Source organism: Oncorhynchus gorbuscha, linkage group LG15, assembly GCF_021184085.1.
Source record: "Oncorhynchus gorbuscha isolate QuinsamMale2020 ecotype Even-year linkage group LG15, OgorEven_v1.0, whole genome shotgun sequence".
In the NCBI taxonomy this organism is placed as follows: Eukaryota; Metazoa; Chordata; class Actinopteri; order Salmoniformes; family Salmonidae; genus Oncorhynchus; species Oncorhynchus gorbuscha.
Window position 1 is genome coordinate 77,763,433 of NC_060187.1, and position 15,507 is coordinate 77,778,939.

General features: G+C 48.6%; 1 protein-coding gene across 1 annotated transcript in view; it reads right to left on the bottom strand.

Moving 5' to 3' along the window:
• The window catches only part of LOC123998105, a 27,479-nt gene extending 16,132 nt beyond the window's left edge, over positions 1-11,347 (bottom strand). Inside the window, exons 1-4 of the mRNA XM_046303019.1 lie at positions 11,242-11,347; positions 1,308-1,530; positions 958-1,092; positions 465-602 (exon numbers count right to left, since the gene is read on the bottom strand). Of these exons, the coding sequence (XP_046158975.1) occupies positions 465-602; positions 958-1,092; positions 1,308-1,530; positions 11,242-11,261 (516 nt within the window). The 5' untranslated portion in view covers positions 11,262-11,347. The remainder of the gene's footprint in view (positions 1-464; positions 603-957; positions 1,093-1,307; positions 1,531-11,241) is intronic.
• Positions 11,348-15,507: the final 4,160 nt, after the last annotated feature.

Below are 15,507 nucleotides of genomic sequence, written 5' to 3' on the forward strand. Positions count from 1 at the left end.
GAGAGAGAGAGAGAGAGAGAGAGAGAGAGAGAGAGAGAGAGAGAGAGAGAGAGAGAGAGAGAGAGGGAGGGAGAGAGAGAGAGAGAGAGGTGGGCGGGAGAAGGAGATATATTGTAAAAAGGTAGAGAGAGAGAGAGAGAGAGAGAGAGAGAGAGAGAGAGAGAGAGAGAGAGAGAGAGAGAGAGAGAGAGAGAGAGAGAGAGAGAGAGAGAGAGGGTGGGAGAAGGAGATATATTGTAAAAGGTAGGGAGAGAGAGAGGGAGAGAGAGAGAGAGAGAGAGGGTGGGTGGGTGGGTGGGAGAAAGAGATATATTGTAAAAGGTAGGGAGAGAGAGAGAGAGAGAGAGAGAGAGAGAGAGGGTGGGAGAAAGACATATGTTGTAAAAGGTAGGGAGATATCATTCATATTAACTAGATAATATGCCCATCATGACTTGCATTGGTCAGAAGGTAAATCTGGTTACCGAGTCATTGTGTACTATATCAGTCCAGTTGTTCTCCAGTGTGGCTCCTGTCCCCTCCTCCCCCAAGCTCCAGTTCAGACATACTGGTACTGGGAACGCCTCTAGAGTCCGCTTCAGAGCATCCAACTGCCCTGCGCCCTGACAGAGAGAAAGAGAGAGGGGGAGAGATAATATGTATATTATATATATTATATACACACACATATAGATGTCATAAGGTGAATGCACCAATTTGTAAGTCGCTCTGGATAAGAGCGTTTGCCAAATGACTTAAATGTAAATGTAAATGTATTCCACCAAAGTATCATCAAAATTAGTTAGAAATGGGCCCATAGCAGATATGCTTGAGTGAACAATTGTAGTGTGCATTTGCGGAACTCTTATTTTCAGCAAGAATGTGGACAGTGGCACTGGCTGTGCATGTCTGTGCATGTGCGTGTCAGGGTGTATTCATGTGTGTAGAGGACAGGTTAAGTGCGTGGGAGGAAAGTACCTCAGGCATGGGGCTCTTTTCAGTCGCTCCCTGGCTGAACAGGACCTGTCTCAGTGCTGCTCGGGGTTTGAAACTTCCAGACGCTCCCTTATTTACGGTGGTATAGTCCGCCACCACTTTCTGCTTCAGCTTCCTCTGAAAATGATGGAAAATATAATGTAAATATACAGTTTGTGTCTGCTGTGGTAGCCTGAATATTAGGAAGTCCACATAGCCTTCTGGTTGGCTGGGTGAAGTTTCTACCATTTGGCTTCAGGACGTAGATTAAGTGTCATGGGGGCCTCAAGTTTAGGGTTGATTTCGATCTGATCTTGCATCTACAAATGGAAGCTGAAGTTCATAGCCCTCACATGGTATCCCACAGTATTGAATCTGCGTTTGTCTGCTGACACCCTGTGGTTGGTAGTTGTCTCTGCAGCCAGAGTTAGTCCATCTGTCACGCCCGCCTCTCTCTCCACCTCCCTCTGTCTCTCTTCCTCTCCTCCATTCCTCCACTGCTCCACCACTTCCTCTGGCTGAGTCACATCACCTCCCCTTCCTTCGTTGAAAGAGGTTGTTGCTTTTGAGGAAAGGCTGAAGAGATAAGAGAGCATAAACACAATGTTGGCCTAATGCTTGGGGCCTACAGCGAGAGATGTATGAAGAGAAGCAGAGGGAGAGATGGAGGGAGAGCCACAGAGGGAGAGATGGAGGGAGAGACGCAGAGGGAGAGATGGAGGGAGAGACGCAGAGGGAGAGAGGGGGGAGAGACGCAGAGGGAGAGAGGGGGAGAGATGCAGAGGGAGAGATGGAGGGAGAAACAGAGGGTGAGAGGGAGGGAGAGAAGCAGAGGGAGAATTGGAGGGAGAGACGCAGAGGGGGAGAGGGAGGGAGAGATGCAGAGGGAGAGATGGAGGGAGAAACAGAGGGTGAGAGGGAGGGAGAGAAGCAGAGGGAGAGATGGAGGGAGAGATGCAGAGGGAGAGACGCAGAGGGAGAGACGCAGAGGGAGAGAGGGAGGGAGAGATGCAGAGGGAGAGACGCAGAGGGAGAGACGCAGAGGGAGAGAGGGAGGGAGAGATGCAGAGGGAGAGATGCAGAGGGAGAGACGCAGAGGGAGAGAGGGAGGAAGAGATGCCGAGGGAGAGATGCAGAGGGAGAGATGCAGAGGGAGAGACGCAGAGGGAGAGATGCAGAGGGAGAGACGCAGAGGGAGAGATGCAGAGGGAGAGAGGGAGGGAGAGATGCAGAGGGAGAGATGCAGAGGGAGAGACAGAGGGAGAGGAGGAGGGAGAGACGCAGAGGGAGAGATGCAGAGGGAGAGATGCAGAGGGAGAGACAGAGGGAGAGATGCAGAGGGAGAGATGCAGAGGAAGAGACAGAGGGAGAGATGGAGGGAGAGATGCAGAGGGAGAGATGCAGAGGGAGAGACAGAGGGAGAGAGGGAGGGAGAGATGCAGAGGGAGAGATGCAGAGGGAGAGATGCAGAGGGAGAGACAGAGGGAGAGATGGAGGGAGAGATGCAGAGGGAGAGATGCAGAGGGAGAGATGCAGAGGGAGAGATGCAGAGGGAGAGACAGAGGGAGAGGCAGAGGGAGAGAGGGAGGGAGAGATGCAGAGGGAGAGATGCAGAGGGAGAGGCAGAGGGAGAGACAGAGGGAGAGAGGGAGGGAGAGATGCAGAGGGAGAGACGCAGAGGGAGAGAGGGAGGGAGAGATGCAGAGGGAGAGATGCAGAGGGAGAGACAGAGGGAGAGAGGGAGGGAGAGACGCAGAGGGAGAGAGGGAGGGAGATATGCAGAGGGAGAGATGCAAAGGGAGAGACAGAGGGAGAGGGGGAGGGAGAGATGCAGAGGGAGAGATGCAGAGGGAGAGACAGAGGGAGAGACGCAGAGGGAGAGAGGGAGGGAGATATGCAGAGGGAGAGATGCAGAGGGAGAGAGGGAGGGAGAGATGCAGAGGGAGAGATGCAGAGGGAGAGAGGGAGGGAGAGATGCAGAGGGAGAGATGCAGAGGGAGAGAGGGAGGGAGAGACGCAGAGGGAGAGATGCAGAGGGAGAGATGCAGAGGGAGAGATGCAGAGGGAGAGACAGAGGGAGAGAGGGAGGGAGATATACAGAGGGAGAGATGCAAAGGGAGAGACAGAGGGAGAGTGGGAGGGAGAGCTGCAGAGGGAGAGATGCAGAGGGAGAGACAGAGGGAGAGACGCAGAGGGAGAGAGGGAGGGAGATATGCAGAGGGAGAGATGCAGAGGGAGAGAGGGAGGGAGAGATGCAGAGGGAGAGATGCAGAGGGAGAGAGGGAGGGAGAGATGCAGAGGGAGAGATGCAGAGGGAGAGATGCAGAGGGAGAGAGGGAGGGAGAGACGCAGAGGGAGAGATGCAGAGGGAGAGATGCAGAGGGAGAGACACGAGAGGGAGAGATGCAGAGGGAGAGATGCAGAGGGAGAGAGGGAGGGAGAAATGCAGAGGGAGAGAGGGAGGGAGAGATGCAGAGGGAGAGACAGAGGGAGAGAGGGAGGGAGAGATGCAGAGGGAGAGATGCAGAGGGAGAGATGCAGAGGGAGAGACAGAGGGAGAGGCAGAGGGAGAGAGGGAGGGAGAGATGCAGAGGGAGAGATGCAGAGGGAGAGGCAGAGGGAGAGACAGAGGGAGAGAGGGAGGGAGAGATGCAGAGGGAGAGACGCAGAGGGAGAGAGGGAGGGAGAGATGCAGAGGGAGAGATGCAGAGGGAGAAACAGAGGGAGAGAGGGAGGGAGAGATGCAGAGGGAGAGATGCAGAGGGAGAGACAGAGGGAGAGACGCAGAGGGAGAGAGGGAGGGAGAGATGCAGAGGGAGAGATGCAGAGGGAGAGAGGGAGGGAGAGATGCAGAGGGAGAGACAGAGGGAGAGAGGGAGGGAGAGATGCAGAGGGAGAGATGCAGAGGGAGAGACAGAGGGAGAGACGCAGAGGGAGAGAGGGAGGGAGAGATGCAGAGGGAGAGATGCAGAGGGAGAGAGGGAGGGAGAGATGCAGAGGGAGAGATGCAGAGGGAGAGATGCAGAGGGAGAGATGGAGGGAGAGATGCAGAGGGAGAGATGCAGAGGGAGAGAGGGAGGGAGAGATGCAGAGGGAGAGAGGGAGGGAGAGATGCAGAGGGAGAGATGCAGAGGGAGAGACAGAGGGAGAGACGCAGAGGGAGAGAGGGAGGGAGAGATGCAGAGGGAGAGATGCAGAGGGAGAGAGGGAGGGAGAGATGCAGAGGGAGAGAGGGAGGGAGAGATGCAGAGGGAGAGATGCAGAGGGAGAGACAGAGGGAGAGAGGGAGGGAGAGACGCAGAGGGAGAGATGCAGAGGGAGAGAGGGAGGGAGAGATGCAGAGAGAGGGAGGGAGAGATGCAGAGGGAGAGATGCAGAGGGAGAGACAGAGGGAGAGATGCAGAGGGAGAGACAGAGGGAGAGATGCAGAGGGATAGACAGAGGGAGAGATGGAGGGAGAGATGCAGAGGGAGAGATGGAGGGAGAGATGCAGAGGGAGAGATGCAGAGGGAGAGACAGAGGGAGAGACGGAGGGAGAGATGCAGAGGGAGAGATGCAGAGGGAGAGAGGGAGGGAGAGATGCAGAGGGAGAGATGCAGAGGGAGAGACAGAGGGAGAGATGGAGGGAGAGATGCAGAGAGAGATGCAGAGGGAGAGATGCAGAGGGAGAGAGGGAGGGAGAGATGCAGAGGGAGAGATGCAGAGGGAGAGACAGAGGGAGAGATGGAGGGAGAGATGCAGAGGGAGAGATGCAGAGGGAGAGAGGGAAGGAGAGATGCAGAGGGAGAGATGCAGAGGGAGAGAGGGAGGGAGAGATGCAGAGGGAGAGATGCAGAGGGAGAGACAGAGGGAGAGATGGAGGGAGAGATGCAGTGGGAGAGATGGAGGGAGAGATGCAGAGGGAGAGACAGAGGGAGAGATGCAGAGGGAGAGATGGAGGGAGAGATGCAGAGGGAGAGAGGGAGGGAGAGATGCAGAGGGAGAGAGGGAGGGAGAGATGCAGAGGGAGAGATGGAGAGGGAGAGACGGAGGGAGAGACAGAGGGAGAGATGGAGAGGGAGAGACAGAGGGAGAGAGAGGGAGAGATGCAGAGGGAGAGACGGAGGGAGAGACAGAGGGAGAGATGGAGAGGGAGAGACAGAGGGAGAGAGAGGGAGAGATGCAGAGGGAGAGATGGAGGGAGAGACAGAGGGAGAGAGGGAGGGAGAGATGCAGAGGGAGAGACGGAGGGAGAGACAGAGGGAGAGATGGAGAGGGAGAGAGAGAGGGAGAGAGAGGGAGAGATGCAGAGGGAGAGATGGAGGGAGAGACAGAGGGAGAGATGGAGGGAGAGACAGAGGGAGAGATGGAGAGGGAGAGACAGAGGGAGAGAGAGGGAGAGATGCAGAGGGAGAGATGGAGGGAGAGACAGAGGGAGAGATGGAGGGAGAGACAGAGGGAGAGATGGAGAGGGAGAGACAGAGGGAGAGAGAGGGAGAGATGCAGAGGGAGAGATGGAGGGAGAGACAGAGGGAGAGAGGGAGGGAGAGATGCAGAGGGAGAGATGGAGAGGGAGAGACGGAGGGAGAGACAGAGGGAGAGATGGAGAGGGAGAGACAGAGGGAGAGAGAGGGAGAGATGCAGAGGGAGAGACGGAGGGAGAGACAGAGGGAGAGATGGAGAGGGAGAGACAGAGGGAGAGAGAGGGAGAGATGCAGAGGGAGAGACGGAGGGAGAGACAGAGGGAGAGATGGAGAGGGAGAGACAGAGGGAGAGAGAGGGAGAGATGCAGAGGGAGAGACGGAGGGAGAGACAGAGGGAGAGATGGAAAGGGAGAGACAGAGGGAGAGAGAGGGAGAGATGCAGAGGGAGAGATGGAGGGAGAGACAGAGGGAGAGAGGGAGGGAGAGATGCAGAGGGAGAGACGGAGGGAGAGACAGAGGGAGAGATGGAGAGGGAGAGACAGAGGGAGAGAGAGGGAGAGATGCAGAGGGAGAGATGGAGGGAGAGACAGAGGGAGAGATGGAGGGAGAGACAGAGGGAGAGATGGAGAGGGAGAGACAGAGGGAGAGAGAGGGAGAGATGCAGAGGGAGAGATGGAGGGAGAGACAGAGGGAGAGATGGAGGGAGAGACAGAGGGAGAGATGGAGAGGGAGAGACAGAGGGAGAGAGAGGGAGAGATGCAGAGGGAGAGATGGAGGGAGAGACAGAGGGAGAGATGGAGGGAGAGACAGAGGGAGAGATGGAGAGGGAGAGACAGAGGGAGAGAGAGGGAGAGATGCAGAGGGAGAGATGGAGGGAGAGACAGAGGGAGAGATGGAGGGAGAGACAGAGGGAGAGACAGAGGGAGAGACAGAGGGAGAGATGGAGGGAGAGACAGAGGGAGAGATGGAGGGAGAGACAGAGGGAGAGACAGAGGGAGAGACAGAGGGAGAGATGGAGGGAGAGACAGAGGGAGAGACAGAGGGAGAGACAGAGGGAGAGATGGAGGGAGAGACAGAGGGAGAGACAGAGGGAGAGACAGAGGGAGAGACAGAGGGAGAGATGGAGGGAGAGACAGAGGGAGAGATGGAGGGAGAGACAGAGGGAGAGACAGAGGGAGAGACAGAGGGAGAGATGGAGGGAGAGACAGAGGGAGAGACAGAGGGAGAGATGGAGGGAGAGACAGAGGGAGAGATGGAGGGAGAGACAGAGGGAGAGAGAGGGAGAGATGCAGAGGGAGAGATGGAGGGAGAGACAGAGGGAGAGATGGAGGGAGAGACAGAGGGAGAGACAGAGGGAGAGACAGAGGGAGAGATGGAGGGAGAGACAGAGGGAGAGACAGAGGGAGAGACAGAGGGAGAGATGGAGGGAGAGACAGAGGGAGAGACGGAGGGAGAGACAGAGGGAGAGACAGAGGGAGAGATGGAGGGAGAGACAGAGGGAGAGACAGAGGGAGAGACAGAGGGAGAGATGGAGGGAGAGACAGAGGGAGAGATGCAGAGGGAGAGACAGAGGGAGAGATGGAGGGAGAGACAGAGGGAGAGATGGAGGGAGAGAGAGGGAGAGATGCAGAGGGAGAGACAGAGGGAGAGATGGAGGGAGACAGAGGGAGAGATGGAGGGAGAGACAGAGGGAGAGATGGAGGGAGAGACAGAGGGAGAGATGGAGGGAGAGACAGAGGGAGAGATGGAGGGAGAGACAGAGGGAGAGATGGAGGGAGAGATGGAGTGAGGGCGGTAGTAGAAAGGAGACTAGGCAGAGCAAGGGATTACTATGTAGTTCATTTAAAAGAGAACGTATTCTTAATGATTGACCTGGTTAATAAAGGTTAGATACTTAAATGAACAAGGAACCAGGGGGGGGGGTCCAATGTGGGGAAATTAAACTTGAGGAACTAAGAAGGACAGAGGAACTTACATTTCGAACAAAACACACACATTGATACCTCCCATTTAGCATGAGCACAGTAAATAAAACCAAGGCGGCAGAATGTAAACCGCTACAGGCCATTGGAAAACAATGTAGTGACAAGTTATTGTGGCCTTAATACCACTTTGTTTCTGCCTCAGTCAAGCTGTTATGATCTTGCCAAAAATCTATAATGATGATGACAATGATTACCTCTCTGCAATAATGAATGCATTGTCAGGTACGCAGGCTAGCAGTAAGGGGGACATAACAGAGATGACAGGAATAGCCTCAATCTGGCACTGATAGAGTCACAGGGCTCTCAGCTTTAGTTACAGTATGACCAAGGTGAAACCTCAAAAACAACTTCACCTTACACAAATTCACGCATGCCTGACCCTCACCCAAATACACCAACTACAGTATGTCCTCTAAGGGCTTTGGGTTACATAGCAAAAATGTACCTTGAGTTCCCAGCCATACATCCATCACCCCAAAGACATCAACCTACAGTAATCTAGAGCAGGGCTTCCCAAACTGGGTCCTGGGGCCCTCCCTGGGTGCATGTTTTGTTTTTTACCCTAGCACTACACAGCTGATTCAAATAACCAACTCATTGTCAGCTGTGGGTAAAAACCAAAACGTGCATCCAGGGGGGGAAGGGGGGCCCAGGACTGAGTTTGGGAAACCCCAATCTAGAGTTTTAAAGCAGTGAATAATACACACACGATACGATATACACACACACTGCATACTTTCAGAGAGCGTAACTAGTCTCTCTCACACATACAAACACAATCCACGCCACAGTGCCTAACATCAAAACTCCATGACATCAGTGATTTAATCATAGATACTCATGACTGACCCACTCTGCCCATTCATCGCCATTTACCCATTGTTGTCTTAGCTCTCCTGATCAAAACTTGTGATTTCTTTATGCCTTTCTCTAATGTCAATATTCCTTGTCTACTGCTGTCTTAGCTAGTTCTTATTGTTTTATTTCACTGTAGAGCCCTCAGTCCCGCACAACATGCCTCACATGCGGAGACCTCACCGGTCTCACATCACCTGTCTCAACTCACCTGTCTCACCTCACCTGGCTCACCTCACCTGGCTCACCTCACCTGGCTCAACTCACCTGTCTCACCTCACCTGTCTCACCTCACCGGTCTCACATTACCTGGCTCACCTCACCTGTCTCACCTCACCTGTCTCACCTCACCTGGCTCACCTCACCTCGCTCAACTCACCTGTCTCACCTCACCTGGTTCACCTCACCTGGCTCACCTCACCTGTCTCACCTCACCTGTCTCACCTCACCTCGCTCACCTCACCTGGCTCACATCACCTGTCTCACCTCACCGGTCTCACATCACCTGGCTCAACTCACCTGTCTCACCTCACCTGGCTCACCTCACCTGTCTCACCTCACCTGGCTCACCTCACCTGGCTCACATCACCTGTCTCACCTCACCGGTCTCACATCACCTAGCTCAACTCACCTGTCTCACCTCACCTGGCTCACCTCACCTGTCTCACATCACCTGGCTCACATCACCTGGCTGACCTCACCTGGCTCACCTCACCTGGCTCACCTCACCTGTCTCACCTCACCTCGCTTAACTGGTGCCTCCACTTTACCTCCACTGTACTCACATCCTACCATGCCATTGTCTGTACATTATGCCCTGAATCTATTCTACCACACCCAGAAATCTGCTCCTTTTATTCTCTGTCCCCAGCGCACTACACTAGACTATCCTACTCCTCCTCTGTTCCTCTGGTGATGTCAAGGTTAACACCTGTAGCCTCCAGTTCCACTCCTATTCCCCAGGCGCTATCATTTGTTGACTTCTCTAACCGTAAAAGCCTTGGTTACATGCATGTTAACATCAGAAGCCTCCTCCCTAAGTTTGTTTTACTCACTGCTTTAGCACACTCCGTCAACCCTGATGTCCTAGCCGTGTCTAAATCCTGGCTTAGGAAGGCCACCAAAAATTCAGAAATTTCCATCCCCAACTACAACATTTTCCACCAAGATAGAACTGCCAAAGGGGGAGGAGTTGCAATCTACTGCAGAGATAGCCTGCAGAGTTCTGTCATGCTATCCATGCTATTCTGTCGTGCTATCCAAACAGTTCGAGCTTCTAATTTTAAAAATCCACTTTTCCAGAAATAAGTCTCTCATTGTTGTTCTCACCTAGGTTATCTGGTTAAATAAAGGTGAAATACATTTTTTTTAAACACAGTGACCAAAGAAGGGCCAGACGTATACAGAATGGTGTCGTCTGCATAGAGGTGGATCAGGGAATCACCTGCAGCAAGAGCGACATCATTGATGTATACAGAGAAAAGAGTCGGCCCAAGAATTGAACCCTGTGGCACCCCCATAGAGACTGCCAGAGGTCCAGACAACAGAACTCTATCAGATACATAGTTGGTGATCCAGGCGAGGCAGTCATTTTAGAAACCAAGGCTGTTGAGTCTGCCAATAAGAATGCAGTGATTGATAGAGTCGAAAGCTTTGGCCAGGTCGATGAAGAGGGCTGCACAGTTTTGTATTTTATCGATGGCGGTTATGATATCGTTTAGGGCCTTGAGCATGGCTGAGGTGCACCCATGACCAGCTCGGAAACAGATTGCATAGCGGAGAAGGTATGGTGCGATTCGGAATGGTCAGTGACCTGTTTGTTAACTTGGCTTTCGAAGATTTTAGAAAGGCAGGGTAGGACAGATATAGGTCTGTAACATACCCTCGTAAAACTGACTATCCTACCGATCCTTGACTTTGGCGATGCCATTTACAAAATAGCCTCCAACACTCACTCAGCGAATTGGATGCAGTCTATCACAGTGCCATCCATTTAGTCACCAAAGCCCGTTACACCACCCACCACTGTGACCTGTATGTTCTCGTTGGTTAGCCCTCGGTTCATATTCGTCGCCAAACCCACTGACTCCAGGTCATCTTTAAGTCTATGCTAGGTAACGCTCCACCTTATCTCAGCTCAATGGTCACGATAACAACGCTCGCTCCAGCAGGTATATTTCACTGGTTACCCCCAAAGCCAACTCCCCCTTTGGCCGCCTTTCCTTCCAGTTCTCAGCTGCCAATGACGGGAACAAATTGCAAAAATAACTGAAACTGGAGACTTATATATTTCCCTCAGTAACCGATCGCTGCAGCTGTACATAGCCCATCTGTAAATAGCCCACCCAATCTACCTACCTCATCCCCATATTGTTTTTATTTACTTTCTGCTCTTTTGCACACCAGTATTTCAACCTGCACATCATCATCTGCTCATCTATCACTCCAGTGTTAATTTGCTAAACTGTAATTACTTCACTACTATGGCCTATTTATTGCCTTACCTCCCTAATCTTACTACATTTGCACACACTGTATATAGATATTTCTATTGTGTTATTGACTGTACGTTTGTTTATCCCATGTGTAACTCTGTTGTTGTTTTTGTCGCACTGCTTTGCTTTGCTTTGCTTTGGCCAGGTTGTAAATTAGAACTTGAGGTTGTAAATGAGAACTTGTTCTCAACTGGCCTACCTGGTTAAATAGAGGTGAAATAAAAAAACAATTTTAAATTACGTTACCACCTGTTTACATCCACTATATCTCAATCCATTAATGCTGGTGACTTCAAGTATCATTGAAACACAATCGTCTTTTTGGGTTGACACCAGTTGGTCTGTGTTTGTTCTGAGGGGAACCGCAAATCAACACAGCGCATAAAACGAACACATTACAACACAGTATAAGTATACTGATTATTATACAAAGAAGAAGCGTCAGATTGTTAAGGCATTGATTGAGTGTAATAATCAAAGATACAATGTCCCAGATAGTGCCTTCACAAGTCTACTTCTACGGTAATAAAATCAAGTCAAATGAATTACCTTGCTTCGGTTGGATCCATCTTGATTCAGACAGTCATCTTTCTTTTCTGTTGGCTCTCTCACTCTTTCTCTCTTTGATTCAGTCCCTCCCTATCCTGCCTCCTTCCCTCCCTTTCTCTAGCACCCCTGCCCTCTAACTGGCCTGACGAGAACAACTGGATTCCTAAAATAACTCATCTGCACTACGGCCTAGTTAATGTGTAGCAGTGGTGTTTGTTATGAGGGTGGCGCCGATTCATTTATTTTGACTAGATGGTTTGTGTTGTTTCATGTCGATCAGTGATATTGATCATTCTGAGGAGGTAATATCTCTACAGGAAGTGATCATGTCCTCTAAAACCCTGTGAGGAGTCTCTACCTAGAGAGACGTGAAGAGCACCGCCTATAAGGGTTCGAAAACAGAGTGAGACACAGAATGGTAGTTGAGTGTGGAACGAGGTGATTGAAAAACAGGATAACTGTCAAATGACAGACAGATCAGCAGACATGTAGAGAGGACGTGGGAAGGGAAGTGGAAAAGATTAGTAGAGAGGGGATGTGGCGACAGATGAAGAGAGAGGGAGGGAGAGAGAGGACAGGGTAACGATAGCCAAAGTCAGAGACGGAGCGTGAGAAGTATAGGTTAATAAGTTAATGCTACGTCGAGGAATGCAGACACTACATACCAGATGTTATACACACCATTACACCGTCATACACACACAGACCACACAGCCAGACATGCAATTAATGAGCAAGAAAACAAAGCTAGAAATAATGTACAGTGCCTTGCGAAAGTATTCGGCCCCCTTGAACTTTGCGACCTTTTGCCACATTTCAGGCTTCAAACATAAAGATATAAAACTGTATTTTTTTTGTGAAGAATCAACAACAAGTGGGACACAATCATGAAGTGGAACGACATTTATTGGATATTTCAAACTTTTTTAACAAATCAAAAACTGAAAAATTGGCCGTGCAAAATTATTCAGCCCCTTTACTTTCAGTGCAGCAAACTCTCTCCAGAAGTTCAGTGAGGATCTCTGAATGATCCAATGTTGACCTAAATGACTAATGATGATAAATACAATCCACCTGTGTGTAATCAAGTCTCTGTATAAATGCACCTGCACTGTGATAGTCTCAGAGGTCCGTTAAAAGCGCAGAGAGCATCATGAAGAACAAGGAGCACACCAGGCAGGTCCGAGATACTGTTGTGATGAAGTTTAAAGCCGGATTTGGATACAAAAAGATTTCCCAAGCTTTAAACATCCCAAGGAGCACTGTGAAAGCGATAATAATGAAATGGAAGGAGTATCAGACCACTGCAAATCTACCAAGACCTGGCCGTCCCTCTAAACTTTCAGCTCATACAAGGAGAAGACTGATCAGAGATGCAGCCAAGAGGCCCATGATCACTCTGGATGAACTGCAGAGATCTACAGCTGAGGTGGGAGACTCTGTCCATAGGACAACAATCAGTCGTATATTGCACAAATCTGGCCTTTATGGAAGAGTGGCAAAAAGAAAGCCATTTCTTAAAGATATCCATAAAAAGTGTCGTTTAAAGTTTGCCACAAGCCACCTGGGAGACACACCAAACATGTGGAAGAAGGTGCTCTGGTCAGATGAAACCAAAATTGAACTTTTTGGCAGCAATGCAAAACGTTATGTTTGGCGTAAAAGCAACACAGCTCATCACCCTGAACACACTATCCCCTCTGTCAAACATGGTGGTGGCAGCATCATGGTTTGGGCCTGCTTTTCTTCAGCAGGGACAGGGAAGATGGTTAAAATTGATGGGAAGATGGATGGAGCCAAATACAGGACCATTCTGGAAGAAAACCTGATGGAGTCTGCAAAAGCCCTGAGACTGGGATGGAGATTTGTCTTCCTACAAGACAATGATCCAAAACATAAAGAAAAATATACAATGGAATGTTTCAAAAATAAACATATCAGGGTGTTAGAATGGCCAAGTCAACGTCCAGACCTGAATCCAATCGAGAATCTGTGGAAAGAACTGAAAACTGCTGTTCACAAATGCTCTCCATCCATCCAACCTCACTGAGCTCGAGCTGTTTTGCAAGGAGGAATGGGAAAAAATGTCAGTCTCTCGATGTGCAAAACTGATAGAGACATACCCCAAGTGACTTACAGCTATAATCGCAGCAAAAGGTGGCGCTACAAAGTATTAACTTAAAGGGGCTGAATAATTTTGCACGCCCAATTTTTCTGTTTTTGATTTGTTAAAAAAGTTTGAAATATTCAATAAATGTCGTTCCACTTCATGATTGTGTCCCACTTGTTGTTGATTCTTCACATAAAAATACAGTTTTATATCTTTATGTTTGAAGCCTGAAATGTGGCAAAAGGTCGCAAAGTTCAAGGGGGCCGAATACTTTCGCAAGGCACTGTATGCTGCAGTCATACACTGAATAGAACAGTATTTAACACTTACAGTCATACACTGAATAGAACAGTAGCTAACACTTACAGTCATACACTGAATATAATAGTATCTAACACTTACAGTCATACACTGAATAGAACAGTATTTAACACTTACAGTCATACACTGAATAGAACAGTAGCTAACACTTACAGTCATACACTGAATAGAACAGTAGCTAACACTTACAGTCATACACTGAATAGAACAGTAGCTAACACTTACAGTCATACACTGAATATAATAGTATCTAACACTTACAGTCATACACTGAATAGAACAGTAGCTAACACTTACAGTCATACACTGAATAGAACCGTATTTAACACTTACAGTCATACACTGAATAGAACAGTAGCTAACACTTACAGTCATACACTGAATAGAACAGTAGCTAACACTTACAGTCATACACTGAATATAATAGTATCTAACACTTACAGTCATACACTGAATAGAACAGTAGCTAACACTTACAGTCATACACTGAATAGAACAGTATCTAACACTTACAGTCATACACTGAATATAATAGTATCTAACACTTACAGTCATACACTGAATATAATAGTATCTAACACTTACAGTCATACACTGAATAGAACAGTAGCTAACACTTACAGTCATACACTGAATAGAACCGTATTTAACACTTACAGTCATACACTGAATAGAACAGTAGCTAACACTTACAGTCATACACTGAATAGAACAGTAGCTAACACTTACAGTCATACACTGAATATAATAGTATCTAACACTTACAGTCATACACTGAATAGAACAGTAGCTAACACTTACAGTCATACACTGAATAGAACAGTATCTAACACTTACAGTCATACACTGAATATAATAGTATCTAACACTTACAGTCATACACTGAATATAATAGTATCTAACACTTACAGTCATACACTGAATATAATAGTATCTAACACTTACAGTCATACACTGAATAGAACAGTAGCTAACACTTACAGTCATACACTGAATAGAACAGTATCTAACACTTACAGTCATACACTGAATAGAACAGTAGCTAACACTTACAGTCATACACTGAATATAATAGTATCTAACACTTACAGTCATACACTGAATAGAACAGTAGCTAACACTTACAGTCATACACTGAATAGAACCGTATTTAACACTTACAGTCATACACAGAATAGAACAGTAGCTAACACTTACAGTCATACACTGAATAGAACAGTAGCTAACACTTACAGTCATACACTGAATAGAACAGTAGCTAACACTTACAGTCATACACTGAATAGAACAGTAGCTAACACTTACAGTCATACACAGAATAGAACAGTAGCTAACACTTACAGTCATACACTGAATAGAACCGTATTTAACACTTACAGTCATACACAGAATAGAACAGTAGCTAACACTTACAGTCATACACTGAATAGAACCGTATTTAACACTTACAGTCATACACAGAATAGAACAGTAGCTAACACTTACAGTCATACACAGAATAGAACAGTAGCTAACACTTACAGTCATACACTGAATAGAACAGTAGCTAACACTTACAGTCATACACAGAATAGAACAGTAGCTAACACTTACAGTCATACACTGAATAGAACAGTAGCTAACACTTACAGTCATACACTGAATAGAACAGTAGCTAACACTTACAGTCATACACTGAATAGAACAGTAGCTAACACTTACAGTCATACACAGAATAGAACAGTAGCTAACACTTACAGTCATACACTGAATAGAACAGTAGCTAACACTTACAGTCATACACTGAATAGAACAGTAGCTAACACTTACAGTCATACACTGAATAGAACAGTAGC